Here is a 20,037-nt window from a genome sequence, read left to right as displayed (position 1 = left end):
CAGCTCATTTACCCGCTGTACTTCTGAGGGACGTCTGGGTAGTTTACTTCGGGGCTGCATAATACAGTGTTACTATGCACGGGTCTTGGGGAACACACACACACGTATTTCTATGGGTTACACCTATAGGTACAGGACACAGCAGCTGGAGTACCCCCGCAGGTACAGGACACAGTACCTAATAAGGTACTTCTGGAAGACCCTGCTTCCGTACCTTTCAACCCACGTGCTAAGGCTTTGGCCTCCACCCTCCAGGCAAGCTTCTCGAACACGCTGTGAAACTGTGAAATGCTCACTTCTCAGTCCTATGCTCTTGACACATGGACAGCATCTGACTGTTCCTCACTGTCTCTTCCCTGAAACACAGTTTCACGTGGCTTCCATTCTGCTCCCCGCTCTCAGCTGCCTTCTCCTGACCTTCGGTGGCTACATCCTCCTCCAGCCTCTGAACTCTCAGCCTGGGGACAGCCCAGGACTCGGTTCCTCAGTGTTTCCTCTTCTCTAGCTACACTTACTGCCTGGGCGACACAGCCCCATCTCACGACCTCAGGCCTGTTTGAGCTCTGACGGCTCAGCTCCTACCTTGCCCCTCAAGCCAAGGCCCGCAGATTCAACCGCATGCTTAGCTGACATCACCACAGAATGTCTGACAGACCTCTCAGCCCTAAGGAAAAATGAACACTTCATCATCCCTCCCCAAACCCCTCTCGGTGGATGACACTCGTATCCCCCGGTTCTCAGAACAAAATCCGTGTGGCCCTGCTGTCTCTCCTCCTTCCCACCCCAACATCTGAGTTTTTAGCAAATCCCCTTGGGTCCCACTGCTTCCTCTCCAACACTACCTCCCAGGACGAAGATACCTAATGACCACCCAACCTGAGTGCCTGTGACACCTCCAACTGGCCGGCTTGCTCGCACTCCCCTGGCTGTGTGAGCTATTTATGATACCAGGGCAGGGAGACCCGCACAACGTAACTCGTATCCCATCACTGCTCTGCTCAGACCCCTGCTGCCTCCCAAAGTTGATCACAATTCTGGAAATGAGAGTAACAATATGTATGTTTCCTTGGTCTGCTTTCATTAAATTAAATTTACTAATTTCAAGCTAGTACTTAAATGTTCTAAAGAATTTAAATGGGCTACATTTTGTTTTTTAATATTTACTGTCTTTACTGCACAAATGAAGATTAAAGCAGTGGACGTTAAAGCAGGACGAGCAAGTCTGTGTTTCTAATTTTCATAGTGACCACTGAACACGGCTTAGAGAAACGAAGACGGTCTCGATACGGTACTGATCTGTGTTTGACTCGTATTTGGGAGTGCGTAAAAATTAGGAGAAGGGGTATCCCAACAGCAGGGAAGATCTACTTTATTCAGGAGCAGAAAGAATTTTGGTGAATATCTCCAAGTGGCTAAAACTAAAATAATACTTTTAGGTGGTGGAATCAGCTGCATTCTGGAACACCCTTGTCACTTTCACCATACAACCTACCTTGTTTTTATATCATGTTTAATTCTGAAGAAATAAACTTAGGTAGAAAACTATGACCTTAACTGACAAGAAGAATAATTTTCAGATTGGTGAACACTTTGTTCTTAAAGGAAAAGAATGTAAATTCTGTGTTATTAGAATGCTGTACGGATTTAAGGGAACAGTTCTCAGAGGGGGTAAGATTAAAACAAAATAATCATCTGTAAATTACTATGATCGTTCATTGTTCTGCTTCCAAAAAAAGTTGAAGGTCAACAAGCAAACTCATAATGAACCGCCCACTGTGGATAATCGGGAGACTCAGAGAAAGCTTGCTTGTGAAATTTGCTGACACCAAAGTAAAAAAGTCTTTACACCGATTGGAAGGCTTGGATTAAGCACAGGATGATCAACTATTGGCTGAATGTTATGTTTAAAAAATCTAGGCGAAAAGATCTATTAACTTGAGACAAAAGAGCACTTAGTTCGGTGACAATCAGATGAGGGAGCTCCGTCACTCTGACCCCTAATGAGCCTGAGAGTTCAGAACAAGATATTAGAAGAGAGAGGCTTTGCCATTTAAAGACCAAGGTAACTAAATCACTATATTCACTTCAGTCTTCACTTTTAAAGGCTCAGCAGATTTGGTGAGCATTTTACGAAGGGACTCCAATGGTATAAAAGAATAAATTTTCCCAACTCTCAAAAATCTCAGGGTAAACCATTAACATTTACATTCTAGGATGCATTAAACGCACACTGTATTCTACTAAAATACAAAATGGTAAACCACATGTGGAAGGGTGTCTGCTAATTAGAAATCTGAAATATATGACCGAGATATTACCAAATAATCTGATTTACAGGCATCCTGTTCCAATTAAATCAATATTCTGAAGCAAGGGGAAAAAAGCCATTTTCAAATAGAATTCAAATATGATAAAAGATTTCCTTCAATAAATTTCTGAACTTAATTGGTTTAAATGGACCTAGGTGCTTCTATCTGTAAAAAAAAGTTCAAGATGACATTACCACATCCTTGAGCTGTTTATTTATTCCCTGTCGACAGCCTGATTTACAGGCGATAAAATGCAATCACGACCCACACCAGAAGCAGGAACCATCTGCTAATGGAACTTTTAATTGAGAAGTGACCACTGACATGAGGTAATTCTTTCTATGCAGGATTGCTCTTGAAGACCTCTTTGCACTTCATCACAGTAAACAATCACTAACATATGCATTAAAGAAAATTTAAATACATTATGACCCAATAAATATCATAATCAATCAATATACAATTTTCTTCTGCTAAGGATTTAATGTTCAGATACCATACTATTAGCCCTATACTATTACACTCACTTAGATCTCGACAATTTTTAACATGCTGGCACCAAGTTTAACCATTTGTAATCACAAAATAATCAGATCTTTTAGAAACTAGCACTCCCTTAGGAATTTCTGGAAAATGCAGAAAATTATATCAGTAAAAACTTAACTATGTGAAACGAAATTATCTACCATCATCAAACGACTAGTTTTCTTACTGATTTTACCTAACCTTCACCACTTTAAAGATTATTGAACTACACTTGACATAAACTTCATTTCTGGGACAAAGTCTCCAGAGTCTGGTGTGAAGTGATGCGCATTCCAGAGCAAAGGAGGGACAGCGATCGGTCATCCACCCTGCACCTGCGTCTTCACGAGTGCCATCAAGAATAGCGTGCCAGGGGACAACTCAGGGGAAAGAAGTCTATCCCCTCAAACTTACAGAACCATTGACCAGAAGACTTTAGTGAACCAGGATGGTCCAATTTTCCTGTCTCTGTATTAATCAAGATCGGACAATTTATACACTCAGGAAGAAAAAATACAAACGTTAATAAGATCTCATCATGCAAATAAGATTACTCTGTCATCTGACACTGCACCGTGTGAAAACCACCAAACTTAGGGGATATTTCAGGGGCACCCTGCTGGCTTGATTGGTAGAGCACGTGACTCTCAATCTTGGGGTCATGAGCTCAAGCCCCACACTGGGTGTGGAGATTATTTAAAAATAATTTTTTTTTTTTAAATTAGGAGGTATTTCAGGTTAGTCTAGCAACATAAAGCTCCCCTTCATTATTATTTTAGATTTTAATTTTACTATTATTAATTTAGGAGATTCTTGGGCTCACCTTAATAAAAAGGACTATGCATCATCTCAAAGATTTTCATGAAACGAGTTACGAAAGCCGTGTGCTCCAGAGGGAGCCAGAGGGGGGGGGGGTCTGGTCTGGTGGACAGCCGACACCAAAGCCAGCGCGCGGCACCGCAGGGAGAGGCAGGGTGTCTCAAAATAAAATGAGAAAACGATCTGTTTGACACGTATGCTAAGGAATCTAACATCAGGCCGATGTCTGAAGCTGGTCTCTGAAACGATAAGGAGAGCCTAAAGAAACATACTGGTGTAACGGTGAGGTCGAGCTGAGCCCATCAGTAAGCCTCTTCCACGGAATCTGTATGATTACAACCGCGCATGTGGAATCGGAGCAAACGGTAATGACCGGACCTCCTACTATGCATGTCAAAGAGAGATCCACGACCCACCGGTTCCTTCCGCTGCCCCTCTGCTGCGTTGGGTCCTGGGGCTTCATTACCGTTTGTCACTGGTAAGTACACACAGCACAAGACTGACGACAAAGGCACAGTAATCAAAGCGGTGCCACGCTGGCACAGACACAGAGATGAGTGAAACCGAGAGTCGAGAAATAAACCCTCACATTCACAGTCAACTGACTCTGGGCAAGGGAACCACGTCAGTCTTTTTAACAAACGGTGTGAGGACAAAGGGGTGTCCACATGCGACAGAACCTGCTGGGACCCCTAACTCACACCACCTACAGAAACTAACTCCTAATGGAGCAGAGACTTAAATGGAAGAACTAAAATGACTCAATTCTTAGAACACACACAGGTATAAATCTCTGCGACCCTGGATTAAACCACATGACCACAAGTTTCTTAGACAAGACTGCAAAAGCTCAGGCAACAAAAGAAAAATAAATGCATTAGAAGCCATCAAGAAAGTGAAAGACAACCCACAGAACGGGAGAAAATACTTGCAAATCACATGTCGGATAAGGACTTGAACTAGAATATATAAAGGACTTAATAATAGAAGACAAACAACTCAATTTAAGAAATGGACAACGTGGGGCGCCCGGGTGGCTCACTTGGTTAATAAATCTGACTTTGGCTCAGGTCACGATCTCACAGTCTGTGGGTTCAAGCCCCGCGTCGGGCTCTGTGCTGACAGCTCAGCCTGGAGCCTGTTTCGGATTCTCTGTTTCCCTCTCTCTCTGCCCCTCGCCTGCGCACTGTCTCTCTCTCTGTGTCTCTCTCAAAAATAAATAAACATTAAAATAAAAATTTTTTTAAAAGTCCGTATTCAGTTAAAAAGAAAGAAAACCCAAATCTCTTTCTTGGACTTCATCTGTCTCACAGGGAAGCAGTTAGCCACCCTGGATTTAAATGAAGTCTCCTGGCCTGCTGTCCCCACCTTTGGTACACTGAATGTTTGCGTCCCCAGGGCGGTGGCATTAGGAGGCTGGCTCTGGACAGTGATGGGGTCATGAGGCAGAGCCCTCAGGGATGTGATTGGTGTCCTTCTCAAAGGGATCCTGGAGAGCCCCTCACCCCTTCCATCATGTGAGGACACGGTGAGAAGGCACGGACGTGAACCGGGACGAGGGCCCCCACCCAAGGAGACCCCGCGGCTTGTTGATGGCGACCTTCCAGCCTCCCGAACCGTGAGAAACACATGTGGGTGGGTCCCTCAGAAGCTGCACATCTGTGGTGCTCTGTTCTAGCCATCCGCAGGGACGACAGGCAGGGACTGACCTGGTTCCTTGACGAACGGCACTGGTATCGGGGGTGTCCTGGCTTTGCTTCTGACTTTACCAGTGGGGGGGGGGCAGGTCCTGTCAAAGTTTCACCAATAAACAGGAAGTGTCCACCAGGCTACAGATGAAGTTTTCCTGTCACTTACAGTAAAGGGCAAATTGTGTTTATGTGCACGGTCGGCGGGTGTGTGACGTGCTGCTCATGACAGCATTACCCTCACGTCATCCTTACACGGCCAATTTTCCTGGAGTTTGCACACGACACGTGTACCACTCACCCCATACCCAGTAACAATGGTCGTCTGCCTCGCAGCACTCTAAAAGTTTACGGAACCTTTAAAGACCACTTGTAACTAAAGAACCACTTGTGACACTACCAATGAGAGGAACAGAGAGCTTTCTGGTATTTCTAGCACACAGCCAGACGGCCAACAGCCACTGAAAAGATTTTGACCGACAGGATTTTATCGTATGTGCCCCCAGGTTCTCCATACCGTGCAAATACTTTATGCTTGTGACTACTGTGCATGTAACGCATAACGATGAAATGTTAGTTATTATAAAAGGAATACGATGCAGGGATCACCAAAATTACTTCAGCAATTTTGAATAAAGATCTTCAATGAAATAGACGGCAACCACACGGAAACACCACCCCAGCACCCCGTGGTCCCAGAACACCGTACCTTTCCAAGCATCCTGCCCAGGAAGTAGTAATGTCTGGCGAAGGAGTCTCCCACCAGCATGTGAGCAGCTGGGCTGGGGTACAGAAGGCCCTCGTTAGTAGTCTTAAAGAACCCCTGATTGGGGTTGAATCCCGACTTCAGCAGTTCATTGAGGAACTCTCTGAAAATCCCACCACCGTCGATGCCAGCTTCATCCAGGCCGTGTGCGTTGAGCAGGTGCACGCGGATCCGCTTTTTCAAATCAGGCTCTGTTAAAGCAAAGGGGTGATGGGGGCGAGGAGAAAAAAATTGTTAAATATGCTAGTATTACTACAGGAAGTTTTGGAAGGGGAGCAGGAGTATTAGAGATATTTTAATGCAGGACTAAAAAAAAAAAAAAATCAAGGAGATTAAAAACAGACGATGAAACAGACCGACCAGTAATTCCCCCAAAGCTGCCAATGGGAGAAAGAGAGAAAGAAGTTCCTTTATGTTAACATATCACACGTGGAGGTGAGGGGAAACTGAGTGTTCAGGAGCAAATAAAGTCATCCCACATATTCTAAAGGACAGGACGCTCTAAAATACTAGGAGACTTGTACTAGGAGGGAGGGAATTAAGCACGTGAGAATACCAGGGGAACAGCAACTGTTACCAGGAAAGGTGAAAACCATAAATGGACAAAGAAGATGTCAGCGCAATTAACATTACGAAGAGTCTCTGAAAAAGGTGAACGAGGCAGGAGAGTCAGAATCCAGGATCTACATTATCGTTAAAAGCAGTAAGCGGCTGAAAAGGGTACAAGTCTTTTTGGTTATGGTGCGCCACCAAGATCAAAATAAAAAAAAATTGTAAAGTTGGTCAATTAAGCCCGGTATCTTAGAGAAATTTCCACACAGGTCCTCATGAGGTCAGGAGTGCTGTCAGCAGGGTTATGACCCTGGCCTCACCCACAATGATACACAGCCTTAGTTCAGTACAGGCCTCGGGACACAGGCCCCCAATACAAGCCAATGGAAGTGATTCTGCCAAAAGCCAGAACCAGGTGATCTTCACTGGACAGGCTTAGCCAGGGTGCGCGGGTCTGAGAAAGTAACTTCACCCTTCCCCACCCGCATCCTGAGCGGGAGCAGGTGCGAGCAGGTGCGGCGGGGCAGGGGCGGTTGCCCCGGGCAGGGTGGGTGCGATGCTGAGAGCTCGGAGGGGCAGGCAGCTCGGCCCAGGTCTGCACCTGGTGCCACTTTGCTGCTGGGCTTTCAGGAGCCGCCACCATCTTTCAGGCTTCCCGCGAGGCCGACCTATGCCAAGGGACAGAGGACCTCTAGAAAACACTCCGGAAAGGGGTTTAGCGGAACGTGGCTTCGGGGAGCTGTGCCGATACTTCTGAAGTCCCAGAGCCTGGCGGTAGATACTCTGTAACACGGTCCAAACAGGGCCGGTACAATTTCTTATATGGACTGAGATCTACACCACTGTGGACAGCGGTACTGACACTATCTTTCACTGACCGGCAGGGGCGAGGGCCACCCCATCCTGCCAGCAGCGACAGAAAAACGCTGCTGGGTGAGCTCTGTGTAAAGGCTCACATTTCCCCCAGGGTAAGGGAGACAAATTAAGCCACCTGGTTACAGCCTGCTCTCGTACTCCATAAAGGGATACCCATCATTGATTATTTACCCCGAGCTAGCATTTATGTTAGAATTTTACACACATTACTTCAAGTCTTTTAACAACCTTCTGGGTTAAGAATTATCTCACTCTGGAGTAAGAAAACCAAGGACAAGGAATTATTTATCTAAAGACATACAGCTAGCACTGTGGCAGGAGTGTTATAATGTAAAGATTTGTCTACTGCCTACAAAGCACAGGCTTTTATACTAAACTATATTCTCTTCTTTCTTTATTTTTATTTTCTTTTCTTAAAGGTTTTATTTTTAAGCAATCTCGCCAACGTGAGGCTCGAACTCACAACCCTGAAGTCAGGAGTTGCCCACTCTACCGACCGAGCCAGTGGGGTGCCCTGTCTCTTTTGTTTTTACAATTTAATATACTTACATGAGCAATCAGAACATGCTTTTCAGGGATGGTTAGATTCCACAATACGTCATTTGCATCTTTTTTTTTTAAATTTTTTTTTTTAATGTTTATTTATTTATTTTTTTTTAATTTTTTTTTTTTTTCAACGTTTATTTATTTTTGGGACAGAGAGAGACAGAGCATGAACGGGGAAGGGGCAGAGAGAGAGGGAGACACAGAATCGGAAGCAGGCTCCAGGCTCTGAGCCATCAGCCCAGAGCCCGACGCGGGGCTCGAACTCACGGACCGCGAGATCGTGACCTGGCTGAAGTCGGACGCTTAACCGACTGCGCCACCCAGGCGCCCCAATGTTTATTTATTTTTGAGACAGAGAGAAACAGGGCATGAACAGGGGACGGTAAGAGAGAGAGGGAGACATAGAATCTGAAACAGGCTCCAGACTCTGAGCTGTCGGCACAGAGCCCGACGCGGGGCTTGAACTCACGGACCGTGAGATCACGACCTGGGCTGAAGTCGGACACTTAATTGATGGAGCCACCCAGGCACCCCAACATCTATTTTGATCAATAGGATTACAAAGTATGTTCAATCTCAAGATCTACGTAAAATGCCAAAAGAAATCTAAGCAGATAATTGTACGTGCAACACAAAAATAGTTGGGTATTTTTCACCTTCACAGATTCCTTTTTAACGCCCAATTTTAAGGATGAACTATAAGCATTTCTTTGTCATATATAATGTTTTTCAAACCGACTAATAGCAGTCAGCAGCAGATTTTGTAAAAACTCTAAGCGTACAAATGTTACAGGCGGGAGACACTTGGCCACGGCCCCCCTTCAACAGTCTCATGGTGGGCAGGGGGTGTGTCATGATTGCTTGGAGACTCAGTGGGCCATCGGAAGTCGCCTCTCTACTTTGGCTAGAATTGAGATTCTGTGGTTCCCTGAAGCTCATTTCTGTAAACAGTAATATGTAAAAAAAAAATAATAAAAAAAACATAATATAATTTCAGAATCAAATCCAGCCTTCAAAATATCTTGACACTACTTGTTTCTAAGGACGAATTTTAAAATCTCTACTTACACGCTAAGGTTTTAGTGGGGGGAAAAAACTAAGTAAAATGTTACTTTGATTTTACTCTATTACCATTCCCCCTTCAGGAAAACAGTGTAGTAAATCCTGCCCAGTAAACAAACACCTCAAAACCAGCGAACACACAAAGGCTCTCGGAGCGAGCACAGCTCAGTCCAGAGCCAGCTCTGGTGGGCTCTCATCCCAGAAGAGTGATCATGCCCAGAGTGACAGCAGCCCTGAGAGTGAAGGTGATCACGGCTCTGCGCTCCCCCACCCCCCGCCCTGCCCCCATGGCGGCAGCACCGCCATGGGAGGGCTCTCCAGGACCGCCCACCGCCCACCGCCCAGGCCAGAGCCCCAGCAGCCAGCTCTCCCCCTACCAGCTGACGCCCACACTTGAGAAACCTGTTCCGAGACGACAGATGCCGAGCATTGGTGAAGGAAGGATTTGCTTTAACGACTAGATACACAGGGTAATCATATTAACCGATTATACATAGATGATCAATCAACAAAGCACTTCCCACCAACTTCCCCTAAGTAAATGAAACATTCGGAGATGACAGTTAATTTTACTCCTCTCGCTGGTGAGATACCAATTTTAAGCCATGGTTTGAAAACTCCCGTCAAGAAGGCCTGACTCAGAGCATCTGCAGAGATCTAAAGCATTATGACCAAGCATTATGGGAAGGTTTTTCCACATCCCTTGAACTCAGTGCAAGTATCAGAACACACCTCGGGAGGCAGAGAAGGGTCAACTTTTGAACAACTTTAAGCTTCAGGGTTTATTAGGAAATCTGCGGTTTGTTCTAACTGGACAGTAATGTCTTTAAAAACCATCTACATGAATAGTTTCAAAGCTAGTTTAAAGTCGCCGCCGACCACATTTGGAGGCACCCCACCTGCAGCACGTGCAGGAAGCAAGCCTGCGAGAATGAGCGCCCAAGCGGCTGCGCGGGACCGGCCACGCGGGCAGGCCTCCCCTTCCCGACACCCTGCAGCACCGACCGTGCCTCACTTCTGCTCTCACCCACAGTCTTAGTGGCTGGCAAATTATCATTTCGTCTCTCGAGTTTTCCCCAGGTTCAATCGCAAATTCAACAAACATCTACTGAGCACCCGTGACTTGAGCTGGACAGAGGACAAGGACTCTGGGCCACAGCGCGAGCGCCCCGGCCAAGTGGCAGACACACCACAGCTACTACCGCCGATTCGCGGGGACCGAGGAGCCCCCAGGTGAAGGTCCAGTTTTTCTCAAAAGTGTGTTGGGTTTGAGTCAGAGTTCCGGATTTTGCCCCGTTCGCAGGTAAAACTTACAAACGAACCATGCTGGCTGGCAGTGAGCTGGGACAGCGGCGGTCCGCCTTCAGAGGGCTACGGCACAGATTAGGTGAGAAAACCACATTATGTGAACATCAAACCCTCACACACAAAACCTGGAACAGAAGGGACCGGTGACTGACGCTGGCCGTCCGCCGTTATTCCCACAGCGTAACAAAATTAGCTCTTTAAGAAAAAAATCACTTGAATCGAGGTTTTGCTCCCCTCGGAGAGGCGACTGTTACTTCACTTCTGACGACCTCCCATCTCCTGCAGCCGTGATCCTGACCCTGCCTGCCACCTTCCGCTGCGAGCTCCCTGTACCGATCTAGCCCTGATTTAATGCAGTTAACAGGGATCCCATACTCTTGAAGGAAAAACTATGAACATGTAAACTAGTAATACAACACTTAATGCTGGGTGTCAGATACTCACAGGAGACAAAACGTGTCACTGACCTCTACACGCGATCCAAAGTGCTGTTACAGGAGAAATCTCTCCAGTCTTTCTCTACTAGCACTGACACTGAAGCCCACGTCCTTTTATAAAGAAATCTGCACTGCACCGAGTTTATTCTGGCATGTTAAACAAGGCTTAGAGTTTATAACACACACATAATACAGAACGTGAACGGTGCCCACCAACATTTTCAGAATTCTAGGTCGTCAACTAAATTTTAGAAACAGACATCTGCAGGTGGAGTGGAGGGTTTTTTTTGCCTTAAAAACAGAAATCACTATTTGAAAAAGTCTCCTGTTGCAATAATTATCTGTCAGTCTTAGGAATGTTATTTGATAATACACATCTACAGACCCGGCATACTACATTTCACTGTTAAAACTCATTACAGAACAAGACGACGGACACCAAGGTTTCAGTGAGGACCTTTTTCTAAAAGAATCCCTCAGGCTCCCCCTGCCGCACGCATACACACAGACAGAATTATACATACCATTTTCTGGGGAAAGTTTGTCATAAGCATCTTCATAAATATAATTTCTTCTTATAGTGACATTAATTCCATCCAGAAACGGACCGTCTCCTTGCACCTCTTGCTTATCTGCATAAATCAACCTTTGAAAGATCTAACAAACAGAGGAAGCTGTCAGGTTATCTGAAATGAGACTTTGTTATAAACATAAGCAACAAAAAACTGCTACATAAATCTTCAGTCTTCTATCTCCGTGAATTCAGAAACAAATTTTAAAAGCCAAGGTATCGAATATGGACTTTCGGCCTTATCAGTAGACATGCGATATTTGTGTATTTGTAACCTTGCTCCTCTTCCCCATCTTACAACAAATTTTTAAAGTCCCATGCTGTAGTATTGTCAGTATTTTCTTTTACAAACCCTTTAGAAAAACCCAGGTGACAGAAAAAGAAAGAATATCTTTCTTTGTAAAGCTGTGTATCACTAGTAGGAATATCTCCCTAACAATAAAACTCAACTGATTTTTTTTTTGATGCTAAAAATCCAGTAGAGGGAGCTCAGGAACTATGTAATATCATGTTGCATTTGTGCCTCTGTGTGTGTGTGTGTGTGTGTGTGTGTGTGTGTGTGTGTGTGTGTCTTAATAAAGAAACACCAACAGCTTTAAAAGAAATTCAATCTTTTGCTCATCCTATAAAGAGTGGGCAGGACTAAAATTACCCTCTTGAATCCATTACTTAGGAATAGAGCCTGGTAGGGGCGCCTGGGTAGCTCGGTCTGTTAAGTGTCCAACTCTGGAATTCAGCTCAGGTCATGATCTCACAATTCATGAGTTCGAGCCCCACACTGGGCTCCATGCTGTCAGTGTGGAGCCTGCTTAGGATTCTCTCTCTCTGCCCCTCCCCAGCTCACTCTCTTTCTAACTAAGTAAACTTAAAAAAAAAAAAAAAAAGCCTGGTAGTTTTTAGAAATTTGCTAAGTTGATGAATACAAACAAAACATTTTAAAATCTCAAAACAGATAAATACAAAGTTTTGTACATTAGTCAAAAATGACCAGGCAAGAAGTTAACTATCCAAGTCTCTTTTATAAAGTAGTGTTTGTGATAAATAACTTCAACATAATGTACAGAAGCGTATCTTTTCAAAAAATATGCATTTTCAAAACCAATACAAAATTCAGTAGACAAAGGACCTCATCCTCCCATAAGACGACGATGGTGTGACAGGCCTCTGAACTCTAGGTACAACTAAGGAGAAAATCTTTCAAGTCTATATAAAGAGGTACTTGGTTGGACTATGCTTTCTAAAAAAAAAAGAAAAGAAAAGAGAAAGTTTATTTTGAGAGAGAAAGCGCAGGGATGCACGCGAGTGGGGGCGGGGCAGAAAGAATCCCACGCGGGCTCCGCCCTGACTCGGGGGCTCGACCCCACCGACCCCACCGTGAGACCATGACCCGAGCCGAAATGAAGAGTCAGACGCTAATAACTGACTGAGCCACCAGGCGCCCCTGGACTATGCTTTTATAAATCGCGCTCAGCTATCATCACCTAATGAGGAAAATAAGAAGTACAGAATCAGCTGGGCACCACACGTTTGGAGACTTTCTGGCTGGTGTTAGTTCAACACTGAAATGATGCTAAGTGACTGTGACACACACGCGGTCTATGAAGACACCAAACTGCTTACCTTGACTCGCTCCTCAAATGGAACCACAAAGGGCAATTCTGTCAGGATGGCGAGTTGTCTTTCCTCAGAGACAGACAGCGGTGGGGACTCCAAACCCACTGCAACACATTTTAAAGGCTTTGTGGAGTTACGGGCATGGACACACCCCACCCTGCGGCACCTGGCAGACACTGTGTGCTACGAACAGAAGGTGGGTGCTGACCCCGTGCCCAGCGCCTCCGTGGGCACCGTTTCTAGCAGCACTTGCACACTTCGTGTCCTCGTGTCACATTTCGGTAATTCTTGCAACATTTCTAACTTTCTCATAATTACATTTGTTACGGTCATCTGTGATCCGTGATTCTCAGTCACTGAAACGACTCAGATGATAGCATCATTTCCAAAAAGTGTATTTTTTTAACATGATAGAGAGCGTGCGAGTGCGAGTGAGGGAGGGCAGGGAGAGAATCCCAAGCAGGCTGCACACTCAGCATGGAGCCCGAGGCAGGCGTGGATCATGACCTGAGCCAAAACCAAGAGTGAGATGCTCAACTGACCGAGCCACCCAGGCGCCCCTAAAAGTTTCTTCTAATGAAGGTACGTTTGTCGTTTCTTTAGACGTAACACGACGGCACTCTTAACCTTTACATACGCTGGAAAACCAAAAAATTCATTTGGCTTGTTCTGCGACATACACTTGATTGCGGTGGTGGAGAGCAGAACCCATCATGTCCTTGAGGTCTGCTTGGACCCTTCCCTCCCAGACGCACAAGGCTACACACTACATGGTTCCATTTAAAGACGTTCTGGAAAAGGCAAAGCTACCAGGACAAAAACAAATCAGTGGTTCCCAGGGGCAGGGGCTGGGGCAAGGAGCCAGGGCGAGGGCTAAGTACAAAGGAACACGAGGTAATTTCCGGAACGATGAGCCTTTTCTCTATGGTTCATCATGGTGGCCTATGTTTATCAAAAATCGCAGAAGAGTACACTGAAAAGAGTGAACTTCCCGGTACGGAACGGTAGTCCATAACCCTGAACGGAAAGGGGGACTGCAAGGCCAGAGAACTCACCGTCCAGGCTCGACTGCAGGGGGCCGATCCTCCCCATCCGCCGGTACCTCCACACGTGTCTGGAAGCCGGAACGTAGAGCTGGGTGACCTGCGGAGCCGGCAACGCTTGCTTAGTACATCCTTGTGCTGTGGCTCGAACTTTAACTTGTCACATGTGAACTAAATCGTGCCTTACACGTACTGAGTGTCAGCCGGGTCCTGCTCTTTGATCTCATGTCCTTGCCATGTCCTCGTCCCCCCCTCTCTCCCCTGCTGGCTACCCTTTCACGCTTTGACAGTGTAACTGCTTCTAACACATCCCAGGGAACTCTCTGCTGCTTCTGGTTAATGCCGTGTAACAGGTGCATATAGTAAACAGTCATGTGATCACTTTCTAAACGAAAACGTATCACGCTTAAAGAATGAATTTCTTGGGGCGCCTGGGTGGCACAGTCGGTTAAGCGTCCGACTTCAGCTCAGGTCACGATCTTGCGGTCCGTGAGTTCGAGCCCCGCGTCAGGCTCTGGGCTGATGGCTCAGAGCCTGGAGCCTGCTTCCGATTCTGTGTCTCCTTCTCTCTCTGCCCCTCCCCCCTTCATGCTCTGTCTCTCTCTGTCTCAAAAATAAGTAAACGTTAAAAAAAAATTTAAAAAAAAATGAATTTCTTACTACTAAATATTCAGCATCTCATAATTACAAAATCTGAGTATCCAGCGAGGCTGGGGTCATGTGCGCTCTGGAAGCCTCGCCACTCCGTGGGCTCCCCCGGCCCTGAGCGGGCCAGGTCAGAGCAGCTGGGTGGCAGGGCCCCGCAGGGCCCCCCAGGGCCCCCCCCCCCCCGGCCGGGCTGTGCTGCCGGCTGAGGCCCCTCGGGGCTAACACGGGCTTCTGGCCCGGTTCCCACACACATGTGCAGCGGCATCAGGAGGGCTCCTCACATCCAGGTTCAGTTTCTGGCCAGGACGCTTCATGGGCAGAGTGTCCTTTCCTCAAGGCACGTGTCCGGTGACCGCAGGTCTGGGTACCCGTTGTTACAAAGCGATGAGGCCAAGAGAGGGACCAGCTGCGCTACCAGGCACGGTGTGGCGCAGCTGACGTTTTTTCCACAGCTGAGTCTCCTGGGGTAGCAGCGGCACAGCGAGGGGCGTCCGGCACCGGACCCTCATCACTGGACCCTCATCTGCTGGGGTCTCCAGCCCGGTATCAGCAGGTCCCCCGAGGGCACCGCCTAGACCGTTGACTCATCAGAGCTGCAGACTGTGGGACTCCAGGTCAAAAGCGGCTTCTTCATGCATCATGAGCCACCCCTACACCGAGAAGGGTCTCACATCACCACTACTCAGCCTGAGATACATGAAGTTTGTAAGGGAAAGGCAGACTCAGTGCATGATTACTTTTTTCCGAACCCGTCCTCAAAATAATCAGGTGGTTCCTCTGCTTATAAGATGGCCAATCACGTTCTTCATTTTCTAACGTTTAGAACACTTTTGAAAAAGTTTTATTTATTTGAGTAATCTCTACACCCAATGTGGGGTTTGGAACCACAACCCTGAGATCAAGAGTCCCATGCTTTTCCGACTGAGCCGGCCAGGCACCCGTAACTCACAGATTTAAGCATATTCGACGTTTAGTCCATTACACCTGTTCCGAAGGGCTGGGGCCTCCTGTGGTTCCCATACTCTCCAGTGACAAGACACTCCATCGTTCCAAAGGCTGTTTCCTTTTGGTGGTAAATGTTGTTCGGAGGCCCCATCCTGGGCCTTGGAGATGTCCATCTGCTACAGCGTTGGCCATGGTTTCGCAGCCTAACCAGTGGGCACAGCTAGGCGCCACACGCTCCAAGATTCATGCAGACACAGTAATGCTTCTGAAACTGTTATAAAGCACCTCTGTTTTCTTCTTCTTCTTCTTTTTAAGTAGGCTCTACGCCCTGAGTGGAGCCCAATGTGGGGCCTGAACTCATGACCCTAAGATCAAGACCTGAGCTGAGAGCGAGTCGGATGCTTAACTGACTGAGCCACCCAGGCGCCTGCTGTTTTCTCTCCTTTAATGCTTCTACAGTCCTGTTTCTTCTACACCCTCCACCCTCCACCCCGAGATTTTGAAATGAATACAATCATGCCTTTCACTGACAAACAAGAACGAAAACGGTTCATAGACGTCTGTTAATGTTACTTAAATTTCTGAAAATATATTATACTACTGAATCTACTTTAGACCTAGGTTTTAGTAATTTTAGTAACATTCAAATTTGTCTGTTCCTTTAGAAAATCAAGGACATGCTCCATTTCCTCTAAGTACCAAATATGCGTCAATAATTATAATACCTTTCAATAAAAGCAACATCTTTTGCAACCCCAACAAAGAACCACTGGGCTTCAATATAATTTGTGGTTAAAGGAGAAAATCAGGATTAATAACAAACACAGGATGCATGTTTAAGTCGATGGTACTGCTATATATTCTATCTTGTGACCTAAGCGTTAATAATAAAAAAGTTTACTATTAATATTTTGTTACATACTAAGTAATAAATGAACCAAATGAACCAATTTAAAAGGCTTTATCCTCCCTCGAAAGACAAAAGCTGAGACAATGTTTAATGAAAACTATTTAAAAAGATCTTTCCATAAACCTTATCTGCTTTAATATCTTCCTGTTCTGACAGCCAGTGGCTTGGAGGACAGAAATTTCTTCTGGTGTCTCTGGACTTCAGCATCTTCACAAGGCTGGTGATAACCTGCAGAGGGAGAGCAGGGCCGAGTCACGTGAGCAAGCCCAGTAGCGACCACCGCACAAGAGAGGCAACAACACGGCAGCCCCCCTGTATGCCTGTGAGTGCATGGGCTGGGCCGTCCGGGCCTCCCCTCGGCCACCACCAGTCAGGCCACAGGAGAGTACCTTATCCTGTGACCCCAAGAATGAGTCTGTGTTTTTTTAAGATAAATAATACAATTTTTAAAAAATGTTTATTTTTTAGAGAAAGAGAGACAGAGAGAGTAGGGGAGGGGCAGAGAGAGGGGGAGAGAGATGATCCCAAGCAGCCTCCACGCGGTCAGTGTAGAGGCCGAGTGGGGTCCGATCCCATGAACCGTAGGATCATGACCTGAGCCGAAATCAAGAGTCGGACGCTTAACCGACTGAGCCGCCCAGGCGCCTCAAGAATGAGTCAAGTACAAAGTGGTTAGTTAAGTGCCAGTGAAGAGAGAAAAATTAACAGGAACATGTTAAAGGCTGTCTACAAAGGAGGTAGCAAATGAGTTTTGAAACAAATTTGGAAATGTATTAGCTCATTTGAGCTATAATGTAAGAAATCTCCAAGTACGGCAATTTTGTAAAACTTTTTCCTACAGTAATAGCATTTATTTTTTCTTAAAAGACGCTCTGTCAAGTGCACGGGAGGGGGGGGTGGGGGAGAGTCCTACATGGACCTCTGACATCTGCCAAAAAAGACCAACAATTCCTGTCTTTCCCTTATACACGTCTCTGGAGTCAGGCCTGCTTCTCACCATGATTCTACACACACTGGGCCCCACTCCTCTCATAAAGCCCCCCATGCTGACACTTTGCATTTCAGTACTGCTTCTGCAGTGAGCTCTGGTCCCTCTCTGGCTACGTAGGAAGCTGCCTCTGAAGAAAAGCAAGCTGAGGACCCGCAAACCTAGTAGGCATTCAATGACTGACTTGGGATCAATAATTAATTATAAATTTTAGACTATATGAGTAAGAGAGCTAATGGCACTGCCTATTTAAAAAAGACCCGATGGCGGGAATAAAAAATAAAAAATAAGACCTGACATTCTTTATTAAATACGAATGTACTTTGCAATAAGCCAAGATAAAACCAACATAAAATTGTAAATCCAAAGTTTTAAACCTTTATAACCAGGATTTGATCATACAACTACTGTGTAGTGAAAGTAAGACTATGATGACGTTTTCTGAAAAAGTCAGCCAGGCCTCTGTCCACATGGCCTCTAATTAAGTAAAATACAATTTGGATAAGGAATTAGGATAAAATATAATTTGGGTAAGGAAAAAAATTAGGATAACATGATAAATTTCCAAATATACCCACAAGACAAATAAGATTGCATAATTTCAACTGTTAATAGAGATTTCTCTTTAAAATTTTACAATTCAGGGGCGCCTGCATGGCTCAGTCAGTCAGGCATCCGACTTCGGGTCAGGTCATGATCTCACGGTTAGTGGGTTCGAGCCCCGCGTTGGGCTCTACGCTGACCGTTCTTAGCCTGCTTGGGATTGTGTCTCACTCCTTCTCTTTTCTGCCCCACCCCCCCAGCGTCCCCTGCTCATGCTCCGTGTGTGCACGTCTGTCTCTCTCTCAAAAAGAAACAAACATTAAAAAAATTTTTTCTTTAATTTAAAATTTACAACCCAGCATGTATATACCATAGGAATACAAATGCTGCTTTCATGACATGCAAACCCTGGCATCCAGGGATACCAAAAACTCCGTGTGTCCAACAAAAGCAGGTGAGAAAGGGCCCTCGGCTGACACCTCAGACCGCCATAATGTGGACACACAGCTTGGATGAGATGCCCAAGGATGGAGCCAACAGTTAGTAGTTGAGCAGTTCGGCCACACAGACAAAACCACGTCAGCATAAATGTCTCAAGACCTAAAATACAGCCCTCTGACTGGTGGAATTTCTTCCCGGTTTGTTCTTCCACATCCCTTGTGGCAGGTGAAAGCCTATCCTAATACTACAGTAACATCCTTTCCGAATCAGCAGTAATTAGCTTAGGCGAGTCAGCCTGAACCTGCAGTCGGTCACCCCCCACTCCTGACTCTCTTATGCTTGCTCAGGGGTTAAGTCTGGCACATGCAACGCTCTATGAGCACGAAAAGACCAGATGGCGATGAGTGACGCTACACGTGTGGTCTTGTCTGGGACAACCGACGGGTCAGTGCACGCAGAGCACGACACAAGCACGTGCCCTCTTCCGAGAGCACAGACAGAAGCACCATCTTTTTCTTTGAAGTGTATCACATCTTGGGGCGCCTGGGGGGCTCAGTCGGTTAAGGGTCCGACTGTTGATTTCCGCTCAGGTCGTGATCTCATGCTCATGGGTTCAAGCCCCGCATCGGGCTCCGTGCTGACAGCGTGGAGCCTGTTTGGGACTCTGTCTCTGTCTCTGCCTCCCCTCTGCTCCGTCTCTCTCTCAAAATAAATAAATAAACATGGGGCGCCTGGGTGGCGCAGTCGGTTAAGCGTCCGACTTCAGCCAGGTCACGATCTCGCGGTCCGGGAGTTCGAGCCCCGCGTCGGGCTCTGGGCTGATGGCTCGGAGCCTGGAGCCTGTTTCCGATTCTGTGTCTCCCTCTCTCTCTGCCCCTCCCCCGTTCATGCTCTGTCTCTCTCTGTCCCAAAAATAAATAAACGTTGAAAATAAATTTAAAAATAAATAAATAAATAAATAAACAAACACAATTTTTAAAAAATATCACAGCTTACACCTTTCCATTTTCATAACCAGCTATATTAGTATCTCAAGTGAATTCAGACTGAACAGATACTGGGCCGAAATTTACACGATACACCACGACTGTTAACAGAAGACATGCTTTCTGACACACATTTCATGTATTTCTTTAACTGCGCCCATTTACTTATGGCTCACGCGTGGCACCCCACTGAAAGGTGGCATCCTCTTGTACTGACCTTCCCCGTTGCACAGCTGAGGAAACGTAGCTTTCCTGAGGGTGAGAGACTTGCTCCCGGGCCCGTGAGGGGCAGGGCCAGGGCTGCCTCAATCTAGAATAAAACCTTCTATCTGCCTCCTGGTAGTCATCTTTCAACCTCTGGTCATGAGGACATTTGTTTTCTGCAGGTCACAGACATGAAACTATGTATGAGGCAATTAATGCCATAAGTTACTTTCTTCTTTTAAATTACTGTGAAATT

General features: G+C 46.1%; 1 protein-coding gene across 2 annotated transcripts in view; it reads right to left on the bottom strand.

Annotated features, from left to right (window-relative positions):
- The window catches only part of UBE3C (ubiquitin protein ligase E3C), a 121,600-nt gene that overhangs the window by 34,369 nt on the left and 67,194 nt on the right, over positions 1 to 20,037 (bottom strand). For both annotated transcript variants that reach the window (XM_047097399.1, XM_047097400.1), the window contains 5 exons: positions 16,743 to 16,847; positions 14,129 to 14,216; positions 13,080 to 13,177; positions 11,413 to 11,545; positions 6,051 to 6,298 (listed from right to left, as the gene is read on the bottom strand). In XM_047097399.1, the coding sequence (XP_046953355.1) occupies positions 6,051 to 6,298; positions 11,413 to 11,545; positions 13,080 to 13,177; positions 14,129 to 14,216; positions 16,743 to 16,847 (672 nt within the window). The remainder of the gene's footprint in view (positions 1 to 6,050; positions 6,299 to 11,412; positions 11,546 to 13,079; positions 13,178 to 14,128; positions 14,217 to 16,742; positions 16,848 to 20,037) is intronic.

This window comes from Lynx rufus, unplaced genomic scaffold (genome assembly GCF_022079265.1).
Source record: "Lynx rufus isolate CCGP_SWC_20201006 ecotype Redwood Valley unplaced genomic scaffold, mLynRuf1.p SCAF_4, whole genome shotgun sequence".
Taxonomy (NCBI): domain Eukaryota; kingdom Metazoa; phylum Chordata; class Mammalia; order Carnivora; family Felidae; genus Lynx; species Lynx rufus.
Note: the sequence above shows the minus strand (reverse complement) of the source record. Positions and strands in the feature narration are given on the sequence as shown.